General features: G+C 38.5%; 1 protein-coding gene across 1 annotated transcript in view; it reads left to right on the top strand.

The window, feature by feature from the left end:
- The window catches only part of hth (Meis homeobox homothorax), a 527,706-nt gene that overhangs the window by 40,564 nt on the left and 462,324 nt on the right, over positions 1–24,818 (top strand). The window contains exons 2-3 of the mRNA XM_034978385.2: positions 2,955–3,127; positions 15,186–15,327. Coding sequence (XP_034834276.1) covers positions 2,955–3,127; positions 15,186–15,327 — 315 coding nt within the window. The remainder of the gene's footprint in view (positions 1–2,954; positions 3,128–15,185; positions 15,328–24,818) is intronic.

Genomic DNA, 24,818 nt, shown 5'->3' with positions numbered 1-24,818 from the left:
ACAACGCTCTACAAATCTGCTATACCCTTTTAAATATCGATGTAAATTACTTTCGTCTACGTACTGTACATGTTTATCATTCGACAGCGATCTCGCCGGCGAGCACATAGGCTTACAGAATAACACCAGAAGTGATGGTAACACTAACACGCATTATAATAGCGTCTCACAGTTTGTTTAAATGTTATTTTTCTTATCTGTAATGTATCTTACACACATTATCGTATATTCTGAAAGTATAATTTGCTAAAAGTTGAGAATCTCTACTTTACCCTAAATAAATACATTAGTAACATAACATACGATGTAATGTTCAAACTAACGGACGCGACGGATCGAGCTGTGTATGCAAATAGCCATTACTAGCTTATGCTCGCGACTTCGTCCGCGTGATCAACACCAATTTCGAACCCCTATTTCACTCCCTTAGGGGTTGATTTTTCGAAAATCCTTTCTCCTCCGAAGTTGCGAGTGTCATCCATACTTCTATACCTATTAATTATTATATGTGTGAAAGTGTGTCTGTCTGTCTGCTAGCTTTTCACGGATCGACCGTTCAACCGATTTTGATGAAATTTGGTATAACATCCCGAGGACGGACGGAGATAGGCTACTTTTTATGCCGGAAAATTAAAGAGTTCCCACGAGATTTATAAGAAGTGAGAAGGGTTAAGGTCATAGTCTGCCACGCTGGCCCAATGCGGATTGGCAGACTTCACACACGTTTGAGAACATGGAGAACTCGCAGGCATTGGTTTTGTTTTCTGTTTAATTGTTTTTTAAAAACGCACATAATTCCGAAAAGTTAGTGGTGCGTGCCCGGGATCGAATCCCCGACCTTCCGAAAAGAAGGCGGATATCTTAACCACTAGGCTATCACATCTAGTCTAGTAATAATAATTTAAGAGGTTAAGTACCATTAAACTCTAAAAGCTCTAAACAAAAGCGGCCAATGCGTTTAAAAGCTAAAAGTTTAAAAGAGATACATTTTCAAAGGAGTTAATTGCTGGCCAAAGACCAAAGATGGCAGATGGGTATCAGCATGACTTGCTGTTCACTGTCCGTTGAATATGCATCGGCTGCTGTCACTTTTTTTATCTATTTCACCTTTTAATTATACGTTTATACCTAGTAGGTATCTGTGTTGTGATGTTTTTATTTTAGTTTATTGATCTATGTTATAATTTATAACATAGAGTTACCATAGAAATGGTATAGTTTTACTAGCTTGTGCCCGCGACTTCGTCCGCGTGGACTACACAAATTTTGAACCCCTGTTTTACCTCTTTAGGGGTTAAATTTTCAAAAATCCTTTCTTAACAGATGCTCACGTCATAATAGCTATCTGCATGCCAAATTTCAGCCCGATCCGTCCAGTAGTTTGAGCTGTGCGTTGATAGATCAGTCAGTCAGTCAGTCATCTTTTCGTTTTATATAATTTAGATTATGTTTAAATAGCCGTTGGAAAAGAAACCAGGTACTTATGACGTATGATAGGTTCATGGGAGGGCCGGGGCAGAGAGTTGCTTATTAGGAGAGGCGTTCTGTACTAAATAATTCATCATAATCATCATGATAATCAGCCTGTGGACATCCACTGTTGGACATAGGCCTTCCCTAAAGAGCGCCACCACACCTGGTCCTCAGCCTTCCTCATCCAGCCACTTCCCGCCAGCCTCTTTATATCGTCGGCCCATCGTGCTGGAGGGCTCCCACACTAACGCGGTCTCCACTCAAAGACTTTCCGGTTCCAACTGCCATCGCCTCTACGACAGGCATGACCTGCCCGATGCCACTTCAGCTTGCTAATAGTTTGGGCTATGTCAGTGACCTTGGTTCTCCTGCGGACCTCCTCATTTCGGATCTTATCCCTCAGGGAAACTCCTAACATAGCCCTCTCTATAGCTCGCTGAGCGACTTTGAATTTGTGAACAAGGCCGTTTGTCTGCAGTGTCCACGTTTCAGCACCATAGGTGAGGACGGGAAGAACACACTGGTTAAAGACTAAATAATTAATTAGTAGGTAATTAAGTATTTCTCAGGTAAGTATCTAGCTAGCTAAATTGCAAAATTAAATTATTGTAGCTTACTTATATGGTTAGAGACCATTGTTGGATCATGTATCAATGACAGGAATGCATTTTTAAACAGCATAAAACTTAATTATTATTTTCTTTTAAAACACACATGTCTCTATTTATGTCTGTGTCAAACTTGCGTTCAATTATAATTGCAGTAAGGTATGCATGCCTTTTAATTGCAGTTTAATTAACATTTTTTGCAACTTAAAAGTAAGTTATAAATAAGTGTTGTACTGGAACATTTTATACATAACTAGAGGATGCCCGCGACTTCGTCCGCGTGGATTTAGGTTTTTAAAAATCCTGTAGGAACTCTTTGATTTTCCGGGATTAAAAGTAACCTATGTCCTTCCCTGGATGTAAGCTAATTCTGTACCAAATTTCATCAAAATCGGGTAAACTGTTGGGCCGTCAAAGGCTAGCAGACAAACAGACAAACTTTCGCATTTATAATTTGAATTATATTATGCTATAAGGATATTCTTAGTTCGTAGGAGCCGTAATAGCCTAGTGGCTAGGACGTCCGTCTCCTATTCGGGAGGTCGGTTCGGGGTTACGCAGTACCTACTCACCTCTAACTTTCGGAGTTTTGAGCGTTTTAAGAAATTAAATATCATTTGCCTGTACTATACCTGCATATGTGCATATACCTGTGGCTATAACGGTGAAGGAAAGCATCGTGAGGAAACCCAGTGGAAACCTAGAAAGTCTGCCAATCCGCACTTGGCCAGCGTGGTGGACAATGTCCAAAGCCTTCTCATACTGAGAGGAGTGCTCTGTAGTGAGCCAGCGATAGGTTGATCATGATTATGATGATGATATGATTCTTAATTCGTCAGTTTGCTTTAATGGATGATTTTCTCCAAATTCCAGTACGACGAGAGCCTCCACGGCGGGGGCTATATGGAGGGAGGCGCGATGTACCACGAGCACAGACTCACGCACCCCCACATCCCCCCGGTGCACTACCCCCCGCCCGCGGCGCCCGCGCACGCGCTGCCCGGCGAGCCGCTCGTGCACAAGCGAGACAAGGACGCCATATACGGGTGAGTCAAGTGGTAACGTGTGTTTTATTACCTATGCGTGTAGTGGTTTTGTGTCCTAGAAGCTATAGCTGTCTTTTTCTAAATCAAGCAATAGAAAGAGCCAGGCTCGTCCGTGTTCTACGCGCTACACGGCATCGTGTACGTTCTAACACTAGACAGTACACTAGGCTTCCAAGCTCATCCAGCATCCTTCCCGATAAGTACTCTTTTGTATAATACCACGAGCACAGACTAGCTCTCTTTTTTCTGGAAAAACTACCAAAAACAAGCAATATAACGAGCCAGGTTCGTTCGTGTTCTACTCCGCACACGGCATCGTGCATGTTTCTATACTAGACATTATACTGGACTTCCGAGCTCATCCTTCACCCGATAAGTACTCTTCTGTGTAGTACCACGAGCACAGACTCACGCACCCCCACATCCCCCCGGTGCACTACCCCCCGCCCGCGGCGCCCGCGCACGCGCTGCCCGGCGAGCCGCTCGTGCACAAGCGAGACAAGGACGCCATATACGGGTGAGTCAAGTGGTAACGTGTGTTTTATTACCTATGCGTGTAGTGGTTTTGTGTCCTAGAAGCTATAGCTGTCTTTTTCTAAATCAAGCAATAGAAAGAGCCAGGCTCGTCCGTGTTCTACGCGCTACACGGCATCGTGTACGTTCTAACACTAGACAGTACACTAGGCTTCCAAGCTCATCCAGCATCCTTCCCGATAAGTACTCTTTTGTATAATACCACGAGCACAGACTAGCTCTCTTTTTTCTGGAAAAACTACCAAAAACAAGCAATATAACGAGCCAGGTTCGTTCGTGTTCTACTCCGCACACGGCATCGTGCATGTTTCTATACTAGACATTATACTGGACTTCCGAGCTCATCCTTCACCCGATAAGTACTCTTCTGTGTAGTACCACGAGCACAGACTCACGCACCCCCACATCCCCCCGGTGCACTACCCCCCGCCCGCGGCGCCCGCGCACGCGCTGCCCGGCGAGCCGCTCGTGCACAAGCGAGACAAGGACGCCATATACGGGTGAGTCAAGTGGTAACGTGTGTTTTATTACCTATGCGTGTAGTGGTTTTGTGTCCTAGAAGCTATAGCTGTCTTTTTCTAAATCAAGCAATAGAAAGAGCCAGGCTCGTCCGTGTTCTACGCGCTACACGGCATCGTGTACGTTCTAACACTAGACAGTACACTAGGCTTCCAAGCTCATCCAGCATCCTTCCCGATAAGTACTCTTTTGTATAATACCACGAGCACAGACTAGCTCTCTTTTTTTCTGGAAAAACGACCAAAAACAAGCAATAGAACGAGCCAGGTTCGTTCGTGTTCTACTCCGCACACGGCATCGTGCACGTTTACATACTAGACATTATACTGGACTTCCGAGCTCATCCTTCACCCGATAAGTACTCTTCTGTATAGTACCACGAGCACAGACTCACGCACCCCCACATCCCCCCGGTGCACTACCCCCCGCCCGCTGCGCCCGCGCACGCGCTGCCCGGCGAGCCGCTCGTGCACAAGCGAGACAAGGACGCCATATACGGGTGAGTCGGAACGTGTGTTTCATTATCTATGCGTGTAGTGGTTTTGTGTCCTAGAAGCTATAGCTCACTTTTTTTTAAAAAAAATCGTCTAGAACCCAGCAATGGAACGAGCCAGGCTATGGCGGAAGGGGTTTTTTAATAAACCCATGCGGTTTATCAAAAAGCTACCATACCCCTTCCAGATTAGCCCGCTTCCATCTTAGGCTGCATCGCACTTACCACCAGGTGAGATTGCAGTTAAGGGCTAACTTGTATCTGAATAAAAAAAACTCGGCCAAGTGCGAGTCAAGCTCGCGCAACGAGGGTTCCGTACTGCAGTCGTATTTTTTTGACATTTTGCACGATACCTACTATGATGGATAAAAATAATAAAAATCTGTTTTAGAATGCACAGGTGAAGACCTTTCATATGATGTGTGCTATGAGACCTACCTACCTACCAAATTTCATGATTCTAGATCAACGGGAAGTACCCTGTAGGTTTCTTGACAGACAGGCAACAAAGTGATCCTATATGGGTTCAGTTTTTCCTTTTGAGGTACGGAACCCTAAAAAGTTCAACTGTCTATTGCCGTACGAGTCAGATAAGTATAAATTGTAAATGTCTGTTTGAGGGATTCGCCAATGGCCAAATAAATAAACATTTGGCAAATGTCTGGCCACGTGTACACAAATACATGTGATTATTGGGGAACGTGTGCGCCGTAACTCTGCCGTGTTTGTTTGTATGTATGTATGTTTGTTTGTTTGTTTATTCCCGAATCCTATCGGTGTTGAGATATTTGTTGAAATTTCAAAGCTTTCGCTGCATACTTCCATACTAATATTATAAATGTGCAAGTGTGTCAGTCTGTCTTTGCGGTATTCTCAGTAGAGTTACAGACAGCAGATACTTGCACTAGTTGTCCTTCATGAAATGAATAAACTTTGATTTTTTGATTTGTTGTTTGTCATCTAACAATAATCTGATTAGTCTAGGAGTGAGTCACGTCTCCGCTCAGATCCGTTTCAGTGGAAACGCACCCTAAAGACGTTACGAGAGACTGAAGTAGATACCTATGGGAATGTTGATTCAGGCTTTGATTTTTTATTTTTAGGTTCATTGGTAGAAATTATAAAAGAAATGACAGATTTCAACAGTGGTATGGTAACTTCAAAACAAAGTCTTCCATTAGTAGTTTAACATGCATTAAGTATGTGTGTGTTTGTGTGTATGTATGTGTCCTGGGTTTGAATCCGGGTAGGTCTATCGAGACGATATTAAACTCCTAAGTCCCGAGGAAACAGATTATCGAATGAACGTGTTATTTCTTGTATTATCACATGATAACATGTTTCGGCTACTGGGCGTTTAGTACCAGGTCACACTAGCGACTTTTTGTTTTCAAACTTTTTGTTGGCATAAACTTGACGCAAGACAGATTTAAATGTAAAAGGGAAAGACAAATAGAGGTAATTAAATAGGTACAATTATGATTAAGCCTGAGTGAGCTATCATTATTTTTTTATAAAGACTTGTTTATGCTCGCGACTTCGTCCGCACAACTTCAAACCCCTATTTCACCCCCTTAGGGGTTAAATTTTTGAAAATCCTTAGCTTACGTCATAATAGCTATCTGCATGCCAAATGTCAGCCCGATTCGTCCAGTAGTTTGAGCTGTGCGTTGATAGATCAGTCAGTTAGCCAGTGAATCAGTCAGACAGTCAGTCACCTTTTCCTTTTATATATTTAGATTTTTTAAATAATATTTTTAACTAGCTGATGCCCGCGACTTCGTCCGCGTGGATTTAGGATATTAAAAATCCCGTGGAAACTCTTTGATTTCCCGGGATAAAAAGTAGCCTATGTCATTCTCCAGTGGCCCTACCACGGTTGTTTGACAGCTACAATGTCACGATCGCAATCATCTCTGATTGGTTAATGCTCGCTCACTATTGGCCACAATGCATTGTTGCAACAAGAATCGCAAAAATTCAGCCAATCAGAACAATTGAGATTGCAATAATGATTGATGCAGGTTTTAGACAAGCGCATCCAAAAAATCACGTCAATTAGTTGCTCCGTTGCGACGTGATTGAAGGACAAACCAATAAACCAACAAACAAACACACTTTCGCATAATATAATATGGGTAGTCATTGTTGATCGACCTGTCTCCAATGTGTACTTTGCATGAACGCATTATGATAAAGTGTGGCTACTGAATTAGGCACATTATCGGCTAATATCAATAAACCGATTACAGAAGTAAATCCGCGATAACTATAGTAGATTAGGGTGTTGTTGTGACGTATCGACACTCATTACAATGATTATTTTAAAATAGATCTTTAAATAAACCTAAAAATTCAAAAAAAGCCTGATAACGTAGTAGTGTAGGTACCTATAAGTCCCGCAAATTGCTAATGCGCCAGCACTAGACTGAAGTTTCGTGCTGATGGTATATTTTTACTTAAATATCGTCAAAATGGCGTGATTTCGATGTTAATGAGACATGGTTCCAGCGCAATAGCAATTTGCGGGACTTATATTACTATGAGCTATGAAGAAGGGTCATGATAAAAAAGATTCCGACGAATTGAGAACCTCCTCCTTTTTTTGAAGTCGGTTAAAAGACCGGCCAAGTGCGAGTCAGGCTCGCGCAATGAGGGTTCCGTACTACAGTCGTATTTTTTCGTCATTTTGCACGATAATTCAAAAACTATGATGCATAAAAATAAATAAAAATCTGTTTTAGAATGTACAGGTGAAGACCTTTCATATGATACCCCACTTGATATAGTCACTCACTTCGAAAGTTGAAAATACTAATTATTAGTTCATGACCACAATTTAATTTTTTTGTGTGATCTAACCCTAAATACACGGTTTTCAGATTTTTCCCCAAATGTCAGCTATAAGATCTACCTACCTGCCAAATTTCATGGTTCTAGGTCAACGGGAAGTACCCTGTAGGTTTCTTGACAGACAGACAGACAGACAGACAACAAAGTGATCCTATAAGGGTTCCGTTTTCCTTTTGAGGTACGGAAGCCTAAAAAGACACTACAAATTTTCCGTTGCTTTCCTTTACTATCTAACCTTACGCGATTTGCGGTTAATTTGGGCTTATAAGATAATCGGTTTTGTACCTACTCCTAAATACATACCTAATAGATAATAATGTGACTAATTCTGTTGTACATAATCTTTAAACTGAATTGACAGATCTAAGGGGTAGATTGCTATGACATCTATGGGTATAAACCTAATAGATACCTACTATCATTTTCCTTAGCGATCATTAAGAAAAGGATAACACCTTTTAATTTAGTTAAAAAACTGTGTATAGCAGAATTGGGTATTTGACTACATAAAAATAAATTATTTCTCGGTGATTATTAAATAAAGGGTTTTCCAAAATACGTAAAATCCACGTCCTTTGTTAGTTTTAAGTGTAATAACCTTTTTAAATTTAAATTATCGATGAAACTAAAAAAAGTACGTCATTATGATGTGACGTCACGTTTTGACGTTTGATAAAAGTTACTGATTTGACTAGTTGTCAAATACCGTATTAGCCACATTGTGTCTAGATTTGTTATCACAATGTTTAAACTAAAAAGACAGGTCTAAATGACATGAATGAGGGATGAGGTTTAAGGGGAAATCTATCACCTTTATAACGCTCCCTGCGGATTAGGATAGTACTAGATACAGACCTGTCAATTTAATTTAGTTTAGAGATTTAGTGTATTGTGTACAGCAGAATTAGCCATATATTGGCACCGATTCCGTTGTCTTTCTCGAAACTAAATTTAGAGTATCTGCATCCTTTTCTTTTTAACAATGCTAAAAAGGGACAGAACATGAACTTTACATTTAAAGACTCTAAATTTTAGTGCACGCTACAAATTTAAACAGTAGGCTTTTACCAATCACGGGTTTTACCATCTAAAAATTAAATTTAAAACTGTCAAACTGCGTCTGTCCTTTTCATATTACATTAGTAAGAAGAGGATGCGAATACTCTAAAATTAGGTTGTGCTCAAAATCAATACCTGAGACTAGTTTTGTTGTATACCTACATAATCTTTAAACTAACATTACAGTCCAAATGTACTATCCCTTTCATAATGCTCCCTGCGGATAAGGATATCACTAGATTTAAATCTGTCAATTTAATTTAGCTTAGAGATTGTGTACAACAGAATTAGCTACAATACCTATCTAGTTGTTTTGATTTGAAGCAGACTAAATATAGGTTGTCACGTGACTATAACCTTGCCGGTGCCTATCTTTAGCCGCTATTATGTACAAATATTATTCTAGATAGGTACTCTCCATTATTATATTTTAGACAATTCAGCCATGATGTTGCCACGGTAAACCTATTTAGCATCTAATTATTAGGTATCTTGTTTCGATGATAATTGTTATATTATATCTACTTAGGTATTTATTTAATAAATATTTAGTTGAAGCCCGCTACTTCATCCGCCTGGTCTAAGTGCCTGGTATTGGACTTCATCCACCTGGTCTAAGTGCCTGGTATTGGACTTCATCCACCTGGTCTAAGTGCCTGGTACGTCATCCACCAGCACCTCGATTGCGGGAAACTTGCATCAATCATTATTACAATCTCAATTTTTGTGATTGGCTGAATTTGTGCTTGCAATGCATTGTAGCCAATAGTGAGCGAGCGTCAACCAATCCGAGGTGATTGCGATCGTGACATTGTAGCTGTCATTCTACGGCAATCGCGCACCAGTAGGGCGATTGTCTAAAACCTGCATCAATCATTATTACAATCTCAATTGTTCTGATTGGCTGAATTTGTGCGATTCTTGTTGCAACAATGCGTTGTGGGTTGTGGCCAATAGTGAGCGAGCGTTGACCAATCAGAGATGATTGCGATCGTGACATTGTAGCTGTCAAACAACCGCGGTAGGGCCATTGGTCCAAGCGCCTGATATAGCACTTCATCCGCCTGGTCTAAGCGCCTGATTAGGACTTCATCCACCTGGTCTAAGCGCCTGATTAGGACTTCATCCACCTGGTCTAAGCGCCTGATTAGGACTTCATCCACCTGGTCTAAGCGCCTGATTAGGACTTCATCCACCTGGTCTAAGCGCCTGATTAGGACTTCATCCACCTGGTCTAAGCGCCTGATTAGGACTTCATCCACCTGGTCTAAGCGCCTGATTAGGACTTCATCCACCTGGTCTAAGCGCCTGATTAGGACTTCATCCACCTGGTCTAAGCGCCTGATTAGGACTTCATCCACCTGGTCTAAGCGCCTGATTAGGACTTCATCCACCTGGTCTAAGCGCCTGATTAGGACTTCATCCACCTGGTCTAAGCGCCTGATTAAGACTTCATCCACCTGGTCTAAGCGGCTGGTATAGGACTTCACCCACCTGGTATAGGACTTCATCGGCCTGGTCTAAGTTTTTGGAAATCCCCACGTTTTTCGGAGATTCTCTAAAAACCATAGCTAACCGCTTTTTAGATTTAGGACGGCAGCCTATGTAACCCTAATTTAGAGATTTACGAGTGTCTCTGCCTTATCGGTCGTTATCTGAGGAATAAAGGCTTGAGGTGTGATTGTTCGCGGATAGACCCTCACGACATCTGCATATCAGATTATAACTTGACTACAACTTTGAAGAAGGTATGGTACGAGTGTAAGCGAGTAGCATTTAACTAAACAGTCGATCACTATCTTCTCGGTAGGAAAGGCATTCCGAACCAGTGGTAGATGCATCCGACTATTCGTAAGTACTTGTAAAAGTTTATACGAATAAAAAAGATTTTTATTTTATTTTATTTTTTATCTAATGGAACGAGGCAACAAACACATTAAAATTATCACACAATCAGAATGTATAGAGAGTAGTGTGGCTAATTCCGTTGTACACAATCTCTAAACTAAACAAAAATGACACGTCTAAATCTATTGCTATTCCTTTCATAATGTTTCTTGCGAAAAAGGATAGCACTAGATTTAGACCTGTAAATTTAGTCGCATTTATTTTAACAATCTCACTTCCGCATTATATTAATAGCTTTATTATTTATAATTAGTTCATCATACAATATCTGATCAATTATTTTTAATGGCATGTAATGAAAATCATTTACCGCTCGAAAAGGGACCACACACTGTACACAGGCTTTTGTGCTGTATTCAAAGGTTAATCGTTATTTTAATCGAGTTATTCATATGATTGTGGTTTTTGTGCATAGTATGAAAACCGTTGTAATTATAATATAATACAAGCCGCTACGTTACTATGAACGCATTTTTTTAAAATTCAGTGCACAGAATAGTGCAATGTATAATTTGACTAGCTTATGCTCGCGACTTCGTCCGCGTGGACTACACAAATTTCAAACCCATATTTCACACCCTTAGGAGTTGAATTTTCAAAAATCCTTTCTTAGCGGATGCCTACGTCATAATAGTTATCTGCATGCCAAACTTCAGCCTGATCCGTCCAGTAGTTTGAGCTGTATGTTGATAGATCAATCAGTCAGTTAGTCAGTCAGTCAGTCAGTCAGTCACCTTTCCTTTTATATACCTATTTAGATACCAAGCTTAGAAAAGTTGTCTGTATTCCTCCTACACCTATGATTTGCAAGGATCCGTACCCGAAGACCAACCAACGGGATCCTATTTCAAGCCTGCGTTTGCCATCTGTTTGTCTGTCAGCGGGTTGTATCTCATGAACCGTAATAGGTAGAGAGTTGCAATGTTTTCTGTTGCCGCTCTAACAACAAAAAAAAAATTTCAAAAGGGGCGCCATGTAAATAAAATAAAAGTACCTAGGTATTTTGTTCAGTTTAAGAATTGTGGATCGGGCTTATGTAATCTCTTGGCAACACAATAATGTTTTTAGGGTTCCGTACCTCAAAAGGAAAAACGGAACCCCTATAGGATTACTTTGTTATCTGTCTGTCTGTCAAGAAACCCACAGGGTACTTCCCGTTGACCTAGAATCATAAATTTGGCAGGTAGGTAGATCGTATAGCTGACATTTGGGGAAAAATCTGAAAACCGTGAATTTGTGGTTCACAAAAAGCAATTAAATTGTGGTCATGAACTAATAATTAGTATTTTCAATTTTCTAAGTAAGATAACTATATCAAGTGGTGGTATCATATGAAAGGTCTTCTACTGTACATTCTAAAACAGATTTTTATTTATTTTTATGTATCCATAGTTTTTGAATTATCCTGCAAAATGTCGAAAAAATACGACTGTCGTACGGAACCCTCGTTGCGCGAGCCTGACTCGCACTTGGCCGGGTTTTTTTTATGAAGAAAACAACCATTGAATGTACGTATCATAACGTTGATAAAGTGAGTGTTATGTTACATGTAGCAATTAAAGTGTATTTAATGTTAATTTTATTTACATGTTTTATATATATCTAGTCCATTAAAACTTTATCAAGTCTAATGCACTCACTAAATAATACATCAGCATTTATATCGTCAGTATGGTACTGATTCTGTGCACACCTTAATTTTAGAGTATTCGCATCCTCTTCTTACTAATGCATTTAGGAAAGGACAGGTACAGTTTGACCGTTTTAAATTTAATTAAGAGCTGTCACACCTTGTCACTTTAGCTGCCAGTCGCGAGCCTATTGTTTAAATTTGTAGCGTGCACTAAAATTTAGTCTTTAAATGTAAAATTCATGTTCCGTCCCTTTTTAGCAATATTAAAAAGAATGCAGATAGTCGAAATTTAGTTTAGAGAAAGACAAGAGAATCGGCGCCAATGTGTAGTAATAAACTAGTATTTACAGTAGCATAGTCGTGATTTTCTTCAATAAGTCTCGTGAACACTTTAATTGCAGTAAACGGTATATTAACGTTGATTGACACAAAGCAATTAAAACTGTACCGGAATAATGTTTTAATTTCGTAATAACGCATGCTTTAAAACACTATAGGTGTATGTTTTACACCGATAAACAAAAAAGTCAGTAATTTATGTTACTTACAAATGAAATGCATTACTTGGAGATGTATTTAAATCTTTCGGAGAGCATATCTTAATTGATGCTAGTATTTTTTTGTGTTTTCATTTCTAAGCAATTAAATTCAAGCGTGTTTTTAGGGTTCCGTAGCTGAATGGCAAAAAACGGAACCCTTGTAGATTCGTCATGTGTCTGTCTGGATGTATGTCACAGCCACTTTTTTCCGAAACTATAAGAGCTATACTGTTGAAACTTGGTAAGAAGATGTATTCTGTGAACCGCATTAAGATTTTTATACAAAAATAGAAAAAAAAAACAATGAATTTTGGGGTTCCCATACTTAGAACTGAAACTCAAAAATTTTTTTTTCATCAAACCCATACGTGTGGGGTATCTATGGATAGGTCTTCAAAAATGATATTGAGGTTTCTAATATCATTTTTTTCTAAACTGAATTGTTTGCGCGAGAGTCACTTCCAAAGTGGTAAAATGTGTTCCCCCCTGTAACTTCTAAAATAAGAGAATGAAATTTGGTTTGAACGAGATCTAGTAAGTAGTTTTTGATTTATCGTGCAAAGTGTCGATAAAATACGATTGTACTACGAAACCCTCAGTGCGTCTGATTCGCACTTGGCTGATTTTTTATTTTTTAATCTTGGTTTCAGAATTCAGATATTGTAATTTTTGTTTCTCGTACTTAACAAATTAAAATTGCTTAGCTGAACTACTTAATTATTTATGTACCAACGTCATAATGCTTTTTATTATGTTAGTACAGCTGCTAAGTTTAATTCCAACACGTGATTTGGTATTGTAATTTTTAATTTGTTCTCATGATATTAAGTGTGTTAGAATAAACTAAGGACAGTTACTGGACTGTAAATTAGATTTAAAAATTAACCATAAGTAGAAGTTTAAGCTAGAATAATATTACTTATTAGCCCATAGGCTAGATAGTAGTAGCAATAAAGCTACCATTTTATAATGGTGCTTTATGGTAGAAAAAAAAAATGATATTAAGTATAGTTTTCGTTAATCTCTCAATTTGCTTGTCTCTTCCTAATGTGAATATGTACATAAAATCTCGACCTAACTTTGATTTTTCATTCTTCATTTCTTGTAAAAAAAAATATAGTAAATAATATTATATAAGTATTATTTATTCTTTCTTGTTTTTGACGTCTGAGGCGTTTTTTCCGTTGTAATTGCGACCAAAACGACTTTGCTTTACGATTCCTCTTGATAAGTGGTTAAATTGCATTCCTAGTACGAAACAATTCTGTACTCTGCATTCCATTGACAGCAAAATATAGATTATTTTTTCACACGTAAATAATTGTTTTTGATGATTTCATATCCTCTCCAATATCTGCCTTATTCGAGTCTCTCCGGAGTTATAGTTTTTATAAATTGTCCTTTGGATAAAGTATACCTACACATAAATAATAAGAAGGTGTAAGTGTAACTGTGTATATTTTTATTTTTTGTGTGTATAAAAATACACACCGCTGTGACTGGGGCCACACGAAATTATGATAGTTTGTGATGATATCAGCCTCACGTTCGCCCAATCTCTGCCTTATCCGAGCCTTGCTCTCAATTACATCTTTTGTGCGATCTACTTCAAGTTTCAATGGCATTCTGTTTGTTTTTTTTTCGTATGATTCAGTTGGTTTGATGTAATCAGTGTGGAATTTCTATTGGCATTTAGTTTTTGTGGTAACATTCTTTGAAAATTATATCGCTTTGTCTCACCCATAGATTTTGTAAAGTTATATAGGTATGTGATTGTTTAGAATTTCTAAACTGGGTACCCAATCATGGACGTAGGAAGTAATAATAATTCTTATTAAATAACAGACTATACATTAGTTTTTATACTTTCTTTGCTTTTGGTTTTTTAATTGGCTCGCAGATTTAGGTTTTTTAAAGAAATTAATTTTTCAAAATTCTTTCTTAGTGGGGGAATCTCCGTTAAAGAAGCTATCCCTAGCCTCTCTAACGTAATAGAGATTAACTCTGCAAAATCTTAAGATGTGACGAAGATGAAGAGATGTGCGTTTTCGTATCTATATGTGCATTTTAGCACCTAAATATCATGCTAGAGCTAGACCCGTGAAAGAAAACATGTGAGGTTTGCATGCATGTGAGATCGCCATAATATTCTCAAAGGTGTGTGAAGACTGCCAATTCTCAATTGGCTAGCTAGTGGACTATGGCCAAACCCTTTTCATTCTGAGTTATTACAGTTCTTGCATTTCACGAAGGCGAGTGGCTCATGCTTGTGTTTAAGTCGTATCGGTATAAGTAAAGTACACTAAATGTGTGCGTTTGCTCACGACTGATTGGTCCGACATGCACGCACACTTACGCAATGCCCATGTAAACGACGTGAACACAAGTAAAGCTCACTCGCCTTCGTGAATTGCAAAAACTGTACTAACATTCAAAGTCTCGACGTTTTGTTAGAAGTTCTCCAACTGCTGTGAACTGTGCCATGAGTCTTTCAATATTTATTCGTGGTTTGTTTTGCAGGCACCCCCTCTTCCCCCTGCTGGCGCTGATCTTCGAGAAGTGCGAGCTGGCGACGTGTACCCCCCGCGACCCTGGCGTGGCGGGCGGTGACGTCTGTTCCTCAGAGTCCTTTAACGAGGACATCGCGGTCTTCAGTAAACAGGTATGTTGTTACTTCTGTATTGTTATGAGAACCTGGTACTCTTTTTAATGTCTTATTTTCTTAGTTTATAACCACTTCTTTACAGTATAAAACGGGTACATACCACGATTAATTTTTGTTTTTATTTGTCGATATTTCAACCCAATTGCACGGGTCCACGTCACGACGGGACTGCGGTGCTGCCTGAGATGAAGTTCGAGCTGTCATGGCAGTAGCGAACTACCCTCTTTCTTGTTCTTTTCGCTGGTACTTCACGAGCTGATAGGTAGGTTCTTTCTTGGACGTAGCTGTCAGCTAAGAAATGGTTTTGAAAAATTCCCCCCCTAAGGGTGCGAAAGGGAGGGTGGAAGGTTGTATGAAAGTCCTATGTTTTTGGAGTTAGAGACGTGAAAATCGACATTTAGGTTATTAGCTTTAAATAATAAAAATCTGTATAATTCAATTGGGAAATTCCCCCCTTAAGGGTGGTAAAATAGGGGGGCAATGTTTTTATAGAAAAGTTTTAACAATTGTTATTTTTACTTGAAATTTGAAATGTAGGCTATTTCTAGGGGGTAGGTATCAGATAAGAAAGGATCTAACTAAATTCCCCCCCTGAGGGAGTAAAATCGGGGTGGAAGGGTTATATATGAAAATCCTATGTTTTTGAAGTTAGAGATATGAAAATTGGCATGTAGGTAGGTAAGTGAGGCCTTTTGCAGCGGGAAAATTTCAGTACGCGGACGAAGTCGCGGGCATCTGCTAGTTTTATATGAATCATCTAATAGATATTAGATTAAATGGTACATAATATGAATCATACCTACATGTCATAAGTATTTGCAATTTCCATAGAAATTTGTCAAAGAAAAACACCCGACCGAACGAAATAACAAAAAAAAACTCACGGCAAATTCGATTCCATACACAAAACCCATTTAGAAGCGCCATACGAAAATTACTCCCGAAAGAGAGAATGCAGGACGGAATAACTTTGTGGCGACGCACCTGCCTCCATTACCCATCAGAATTAAAAAAAAAAATCAGCCAAGTGCGAGTCGGGCCTCGCTCTTTTAGGGTTCCGTACAAAATTATGTTTTGGTCACTGTTTACAAACTACTTTATGAATCGGTGTTTTCAGTATTTGTATTTTAATCTACCTATGTACATGCATGTTTCATAAATCCTGTGGAAACTCTTGATTTTCCGGGATAAAATGTAGCCTATGTCCTTCCCCAAGATGCAAGCTATCTCTGTAAAAAAAATCGTCAAAACCGGTAAAACAGATGGGCATTGAAAAGCTAGCATACAGACAGACACATTTTCGCATTCATAATATTAGTATGGACAGATACATGGTAGATACATAATATTATCTTTCCGAAATTTCACATTCCTGATTGAGTGAAGTTTTTGAGATAGACCCGTTACAAAAATGGATTTAAACTGACAACTTTGACGACCCCCCATTTCTTTCGAAGTTCTACACCAAACACCGACATTTCAAGTTTATTACTCATTCCGTCTACGAGCTAGAAAGCCGTGACACGCGGACAGACAGACATACAGCAAAGAGACATTAATATTTTACCCTTTGGTACGAAACCCTAAAAACGGAAAAAGGAAAAAAGCGCGCCAACGCATTCGGATATTAAAATGTCGCACAAAATGGCGTCCCGTAAATCAGCGGCGGGCAATTTCTTCGGACTTTAATAACTATGTGTCAATTAAAAATAATTTTCTTTGTAAAATGAGCTCTTATTTTCTTAGGTTTACCTAAATAGAAAATTGTTAGTGCAAAGATGGGTGGGTAAAATTTCATTAGTTCTGGGTATCTAGATTGATACCAAAACAATTAATTGTCTTCTAAATATGAACACTTACAAATTACTAGTCTAACAATTGTAATTAAAAAAAACTGGCAAAGTGCGAGTCAGGCTCGCGCAACGAGGGTTCCGTACTGCAGTCGTATTTTTTCGACATTTTGCACGATAATTCAAAAACTATGATGCATAAAAATAAATAAAAATCTGTTTTACAATGCACAGGTGAAGACCTTTCATATGATACGCCACTCGATATAGTTATCTTACTTCGAAAATTGAAAATACTAATTATTAGTTCATTACCACAATTGAATATTTTTTGTATGATGTAACCACAAATTCAGTCAAGGGCTAACTTGTATCTGAATAAATAAATAAATAAACAATCCTTTTTAGGGTTCCGTACCTCAAAAGGAAAAACGGAACCCTTATAGGATCAATTTGTTGTTTGTCTCTCTGTCTGTCTGTCAAGAAACCTACAGGGTAGGTACTTCCCGTTGACCTAGAATCATGAAATTTGGCAGGTAGGTAGATCTTATAGCTGACATTTGGGGAAAAATCTGAAAACCGTGAATTTAGGGTTAGATCACACAAAAAAATTAAATTGTGGTCATGAACTAATAATTAGTATTTTCAACTTTCGAAGTGAGTGACTATATCAAGTGGGGTATCATATGAAAGGCCTTCACCTGTACATTCTAAAACATATTTTTATTTATTTTTATACATCATAGTTTTTGAATTACCGTGCAAAATGTCGAAAAATACGACTGTAGTACGGAACCCTCATTGCGCGAGCCTGACTCGCACTTGGCCGGTTTTTTTGGACAGTATAGCTGTGCCGTGTCGCTTAGGCGTTTCTCCGAGATTTGTTTATCTTTTAAGTCAGCTAAAGAAAACTTAAATACTATTTAGTCTGGCTACAAGACAAAATTAGTTCATGTAACTAGGCAATAAAGAGGGCTTGTAACAAAATTGTAATTAGCAATGGAAAATCAGTTACAGCCTCGTGTAGGCGTCGCGTTATTGATTGTTTACGGGCTACCGGCCGGTTACTGCTTTACCGACATCGATTGCTTGCGAATCGATCGAAATTAATTCTCGTTCGGAATCGATTTGTCACGTTCCATTATAACCGCCATTATACTCGAGTTTACGATTGGAAACGAACTAATTAGATCTTTAAACGAGTTTATTTTTGATTTTCTTATCTTTCTATCGTACTCGTCTCAATCTATGGATGTCCACAGCTGGACGTATGTAGGTCTCTTGATAAATTGCCGCTTAGGTTTATTTATTTCGAAACATTGACTTATATATTATATTATATATATTGACAAGGCTATTGAACAAACAAAATGGCATCGACTCAGGATAAGTGACCTCAGTGACGTCTGGATTTCAAACGGGTCGTTCATTAGTATCTAAGAGGTGGCGCTGATTTATTTGGTTCCAAAACCGTAAAAAATTTTGTTCGCTTGACCATATCTTGTCATTTATATCGATGTTTCGAAATCTTTATTGCACATACCTACACATACAGGGTGTAACCAGAACGCTGGAAAAACGAATGACGGGGAAAATATAAAATGAAAAGGTGACTGACTCACTGACTGACTGATCTATCAACGCACAGCTCAAACTACTGGATGGAGCGGGCTGACATTTGGCATGCAGATAGCTATTATGCCGTAAGAAATGATTTTTGAAAATTCAATCCGTAAGGGGGTAAAATAGGGGTTTGAAATTTATGTAGTCCACGCGGACCAAATCGCGGGGATAAGTTAGTAATCTATAAAGCCTAACAAAATTGATCTAAGCTACTTAGTAACTGGATGGGTGTTCGGTATTTTGTGGTATTCAATTTTGGCCGTTTACTTCCCCTACGTGATTAGGAGATTGATAGATAAGCTAGATAATGGTTATTATCACTAACTTCTGATAAATCATTAAAGCTCATATTATGATGGTGGGATTATTAACTACGTACTAATACCTATAGGTAACTAGGTTTTGTTTTTGTCTAACTAAAAACCGGCCAAGTGCGAGTCAGACTCGTGCACCGAGGTTTCCGTACTACAGTCGTATTTTTCCGACATTTTGCACGATAAATCAAAACCTATTATGATTGCAGATTTTTCCCCAAATGTCAGCTATAAGATCTACCTACCCGCCAAATTTTATGATTCTAGGTCAACGGGAAGTACCCTGTAGGTTTCTTGACAGACACACAGACCGACAACAAAGTAATCCTATAAGGGTTCCGTTTTTCCTTTTGAGGTACGGAACCCTAAAAATTGGTGAGATGATAACTAAGTAAAGTTTTAATACTTAATAGGTATTATCTATGAATAGGTGGTTATGCAAGAAAAAACTAATTGAAATTCGCCAAATCAATAAAAACCGTAACAAAAGTCCGGAACGATAAATAAATTAAATTTCCGTGAAAATTGGACTTATTAAATTGCATAACATTAAATAATACAAACGTAAGTAATAATATTTTACACAGTGTATTTAATATTTATCCGATATTTCATTACACCATTCCCGTAATACTACAACAATGCAAATCAGCGTGCAGTAATACCTACCTACCTATTATTTGCACAAAAAACCCACCTTAACAGTGGTCTTTCCGTCACTCTCTCTATACAAACGTAGTTCTAGTTTGATTCTCATTTGAATAAAATCAATCAAACTCGATGTAATTTTGTAAATATGTTTCCAGATTTACGAACACGTTAAAATATTCAGTTACAAAGTTACACAATCTCTAGAATTTACATATAAATCTTTAAACCCGTGTAACTTCAAAACTGGTCATTTATACGGATTCTGGCAAACCACAGACCTAGATATTAGTTCCTAGACGTACAAAATTTCTGGAGTATTCAAATGAGATCAAAGTCAAAGTCAAACCATTTATACGAATTAGGTACCATTGTACACTTTTTGATGGTCAGTTGTCGAATTTGTAAGATGATAACTATTCCGTTTGAAAAATAATAATTGATAAGTTGTTGAATTTGTAAGGTAATAATTTAATTAGGTAAACTTAAAACTAAGCTACGCGAGTTCCAAACTCGCCCAGGTCTGAGAAGAGCTTACAACAAACTCAGTCGGGTATTTTTAGGGTGCGTACCTCAAAAGGAAAAAAGGAACCCTTAAGATCACTTTGTTATCTGTCAGTCTGTCTGTCGTGTCTGTCAAGAAACCCTATAGCGTATTTCCCGTTGACTTAGAATCATAGGTCTTATAGCACAAGTAAAGATATAAGTCCGAAAACTGTGAATTTGTGGTTACATCACAAAAAAAAATTAAAATGTGTTAATAATCTTCTAAATTACATATAGATGGCGCTGTTGTACACTACTACTATTAACTAGCTGTGTTGCACATAAAAATTTTAAAATATCTTATATGATGGTACGGAACTCTTCGTGTGCGAGTCCGACTCGTACTTGACCGGTTTTTTAAATTATCATCACTTTACAAACTACGTTCGCGTGGAGCGCACTACGAATAAAGCCCTCTTAAATGGAGTCATTTTGTGCCAATTCGGCTTTGTATAACAGGTAATCTGGCAACAGACCGACAGTCAGACACTCTATAATTTTCTTATAAATTTATTTTACCGCAACACTACTTATGTTTGTAATGCCGTATTTTTTTCCACAATAGGCTGAATAGGCGTTGACATGTTGCGGTGGGATGCAATTTAAAAAAAGAATTGTGACGTCTTCACTGACATTAAAACGTCAAATATCGATTTCGCCGGCGGAAGTAACTGTATAACTTGGTATAATGACATACCATGGTATTGAGTTTCACTTTTTAACCTCACTGTTTATCGTTTATTGATTCATTATCTGTGACAGACGTAAATATGAACTAATTATTGAAATTACACTGTATTTATAGCCACAATATTTACAATATTGGTAGCGGGGGCTGACCTTTGGGGGTCTCGGAGATAACTGTCGTCGATAACAAGCCGGTGTCATGGAACTGACCACTTACTCATGATTATTTATTTACTTCGCGTTGACTTAGGTTATTCGATTTTTTAAACTAAATAGGCACTTGACAGCTATCATATCAAAATAGGTGAAGATATAGCCTTAGAGCTAGCGCGCGTTGTTAGCCTTACGGCAGCTTACCGCCCTGATAAGCGATCAAGTTACCTGATCAGACGTGTATTGTACATTCAAACAAATGTACCTTAAACGCCTTCACGTAGCCTGACCGGTCACCTGATGAAAAAACCTGACGTATATTGCCGGCCTAAGAGTTGCGGTGTGTTTTAAAATCCACAAATTTGAATTTTAATCTATCAAAATCCGGTGCGGAATTAATTCCGCACTGCGCGGGCTTCTACGTAGGTAGTTCTATAGTTTACAGATTTGAAATCCAGGCCAGAAATACGAATTGAATGGACGTATTTGTATGACGGCCACTTCGAAGAATCACGGATACGAAGCGAATACGGATGAGTGCACGAACGCCCTATGACAGCCACTTCGAAGAATCACGGATACGAAGCGAATACGGATGAGTGCACAAACGCCCTTAGACTTAGAAAAATTTCGAAATCACTATCGTTTGACAATAAAAGAAGTATCACTCGATTGTGTTATAAATGTCACACTTATCATGCACACGTATGATGTGTAACACAGACATTTTTAATTACTCCAATAAAACGTTTATCGGCGGCGGCAGCACATGAAATTGCTGCAAAAAAAGAGATAAAAATTCGGACCTCCCGCTCTAGAACACTTTAATAAGCATCGTCCATAATTCATCGGCGCACGAAATAAATCATAAACGGTAAAGTGTTTATTTTCGACGTACTTAATATGTTATAAATTTATTTAAGTGGCATGCGGTATGATTGTGGAGTGATTGATATAGTGTTCTCTGTGGCGAGCGATCGGCTTAGTTGTGATACTGTCATCCTGTCATCCCCAGCTGTCATCACTAGTGTGGCGCATCACTGACGTATAGTGCTGTGATCGAGTACTAGTTTATTGAACTCAAGTACCTACGCACTGTCAGTCTAAAAGCTTGATCTTTTATTATTCAACTGTCAAAGGTGCTAATAATAAGATTCAATTTAGCTTGCACAGCCCTACGGTTTAAAATTTAATGAACGCCTCTCATCCTATCGCATAAACTCTCTTAACTATCTCTCTCTCTCTCTCTCTCTCTCTCTCTCTCTCTCTCTCTCTCTCTCATAAGAGATGGAGTTACGTGAGAGCCGTCGAAGGGGCAAAGTGCCGTAGATAATTTAGGTATTTGTTTGGGTTCATGTGACCGCACTGTGTTCTCTGTGGCGAGCGATCGGCTTAGTTGTGATACTGTCATCCTGTCATCCCGAGCTGTCATCACTAGTGTGGCGCATCACTGACGTATAGTGCTGTGATCGAGCGTGCGTTTACGAACTCGAGTACGCCCTGTCACAGTTGAAAAGCTTGATATTTTTATTATCCAATAAAGAAACAAAAACAACCTAATTATATCATAGATTTTTCTGGTTTACTACTGAGTTTTTTTGAAGTTATTTGCGTTTTACCTAAGCAATTAAATGTCGCTTGCTTTAACGGCGAAGTAAAACAAAGTGAGGAAACATGGATTAAAGGAAAAGAAGAGGAAAAGCAAACAAACGAACACACTTTTGCATTTATAATATGGGTAGTTCAATGGATTGTACCGTACTCTAAATCCGCGTTTACAATGGTAGATACCGCTTCAACCTACTGACATTCAATTGATTTATATTCTGAGAATCTTATTCAGAATCTTTTCCACAAATCTATTAGGTAGAGGAAAACTGTACGGCTCTATCGAGAGTTGAAGTTCATGTCTATAAAGTATATTTATAATTTATATATTATCGTATATTTCAATGCCCTGCCCATTGCCACTTCAGCTTCGCAACCCGTTGAGCTATGTCGGTTACTCTACATATACTCTAGGGCACATAGTTTGTACAACTGATACATTGGGGTCCAAAGGTGCTGGAATGGCGACCTGGCACCGGAAAACGCAGCGTTGGAAGACCCCCCACTAGGTGGACGGACGACATCAGACGAGTCACAGGAAGCCGCTGGATAGGATGAGGCGGCGCAAGACCGTGGCGTGTAGAAGTCTCTACAAGAGACCATGGCCAACAGTGGACAAGATCAATTAAGAATATTATTTTTAATTAAATCAAATTTATGTCTGATTAATATATAATCAGTCCCACTAACAATCTTCGCTATGCAATTAAAAAATAAATAACCTACAATTAATATAAGTCTGCAATATATCGTATAGTATCAATAATAATAAATAATTGCAGGAATCTTAATCGCTGGCTGGTGTGATGATGCGTGCAAACCAACCGATTCGGTATTCATTGATGTGAAAAAAAGTGCCGTTTAAAATTCTTGACGCCCGTACAAAGTCACGCCGTATTGTTCATTATTTTGTTCTATAATTTATTGCAATTATATTAATAAGGAGAGATATTTATTTTTTAAATATATGTGAAAACTATTTACTTACTGTTTGTTGAAAGCTGTGATAGCCTAGTGGTTAAGACGTTCGGTCTTCTATTCGAGAGGTCAAGGCTTCGATCCCGGGCATGCACCTCTAAATTTTCGGAGTTATGTGACTCAGTGGTGCTTTAACACCAATGCAACCTCAGTGACGTCTGGATTTCAAACGGGTCGTTCATTAGTATCTAAGAGGTGGCGCTGATTTTTTTGGTGCCAAAACCGTGAAAAATTTTGTTCGTTTGACCATATTTTGTCATTTATATCGCTGGTCTAAATCTTTGAGAGGTTTTTTAGTAATTCATGGAAAAATATGCTTGATTTTAACTTCGGTTATGGGTTCTCAGTCTATAAGTCGAATAATTTATATAATCAACCGTTAAGTAGGTGTTTGTTAAGTAAAAGCCACGAAGGTACACGACAGATGTTCGTAAAAGTCACTTGCCTGAGAAACTCTTTACTTTATTAACGAAGAGTGACGTTAAAACGCTTTTACTACACGTATCGTTGCGTGTTAGCTCTACCATCTACTTCTATGGTGTGCTGTTTTTAGTTAGACTCACTAATTTCTATTGCTGTGTCGCTATGATAAACCCTTATCTCAGGGGGAGACGCTACACGCAATGTTCCACTCTGCCAAAGTATACTACCACTGGGTCAATTAAAATATCAAGGTGTCATTCATCAATGGATTTTCAAATTGGACTGAATACAATTATTAATCAATGATAGAAATGTATGTTGTCGATGCTGCTCGAATTCTCTAGTAAAATCTAGATACTCAATACAAAGCAGGACTTGTGACACGGTATCGTTGCGTGTTCGGTCTACCATCTACGGTGTACTGTTGAGTGTGTAGGTGTACGGTGTGAGATCCGTACTCACTAATTTCTATTGCCGTGTCACTATAATAAAACTTCTTCTAAGGGGGATGAGATGCAATACACATTGTTTCACTCAGCCAAAGTATAAAACCACTGGGTTAACGCGATAATAAGCTGTCATTCAACTTTTATTGATGGTCACATGACCAGTCGCTTAGTTGCGACAACACACATCAGTCGATTGTGTTGGTTAAGTAAGCTTAAATCAGTAGCTGAATGGGTGATAGACTTCCTGGAGGTCCTAATTAGGCCTTTTC

This window comes from Maniola hyperantus, chromosome 18 (assembly GCF_902806685.2).
Source record: "Maniola hyperantus chromosome 18, iAphHyp1.2, whole genome shotgun sequence".
Classification (NCBI taxonomy): domain Eukaryota; kingdom Metazoa; phylum Arthropoda; class Insecta; order Lepidoptera; family Nymphalidae; genus Maniola; species Maniola hyperantus.
The sequence above is the reverse complement of the archived record's forward strand: the minus strand, read 5'-3'. Positions and strand labels throughout refer to the sequence as shown.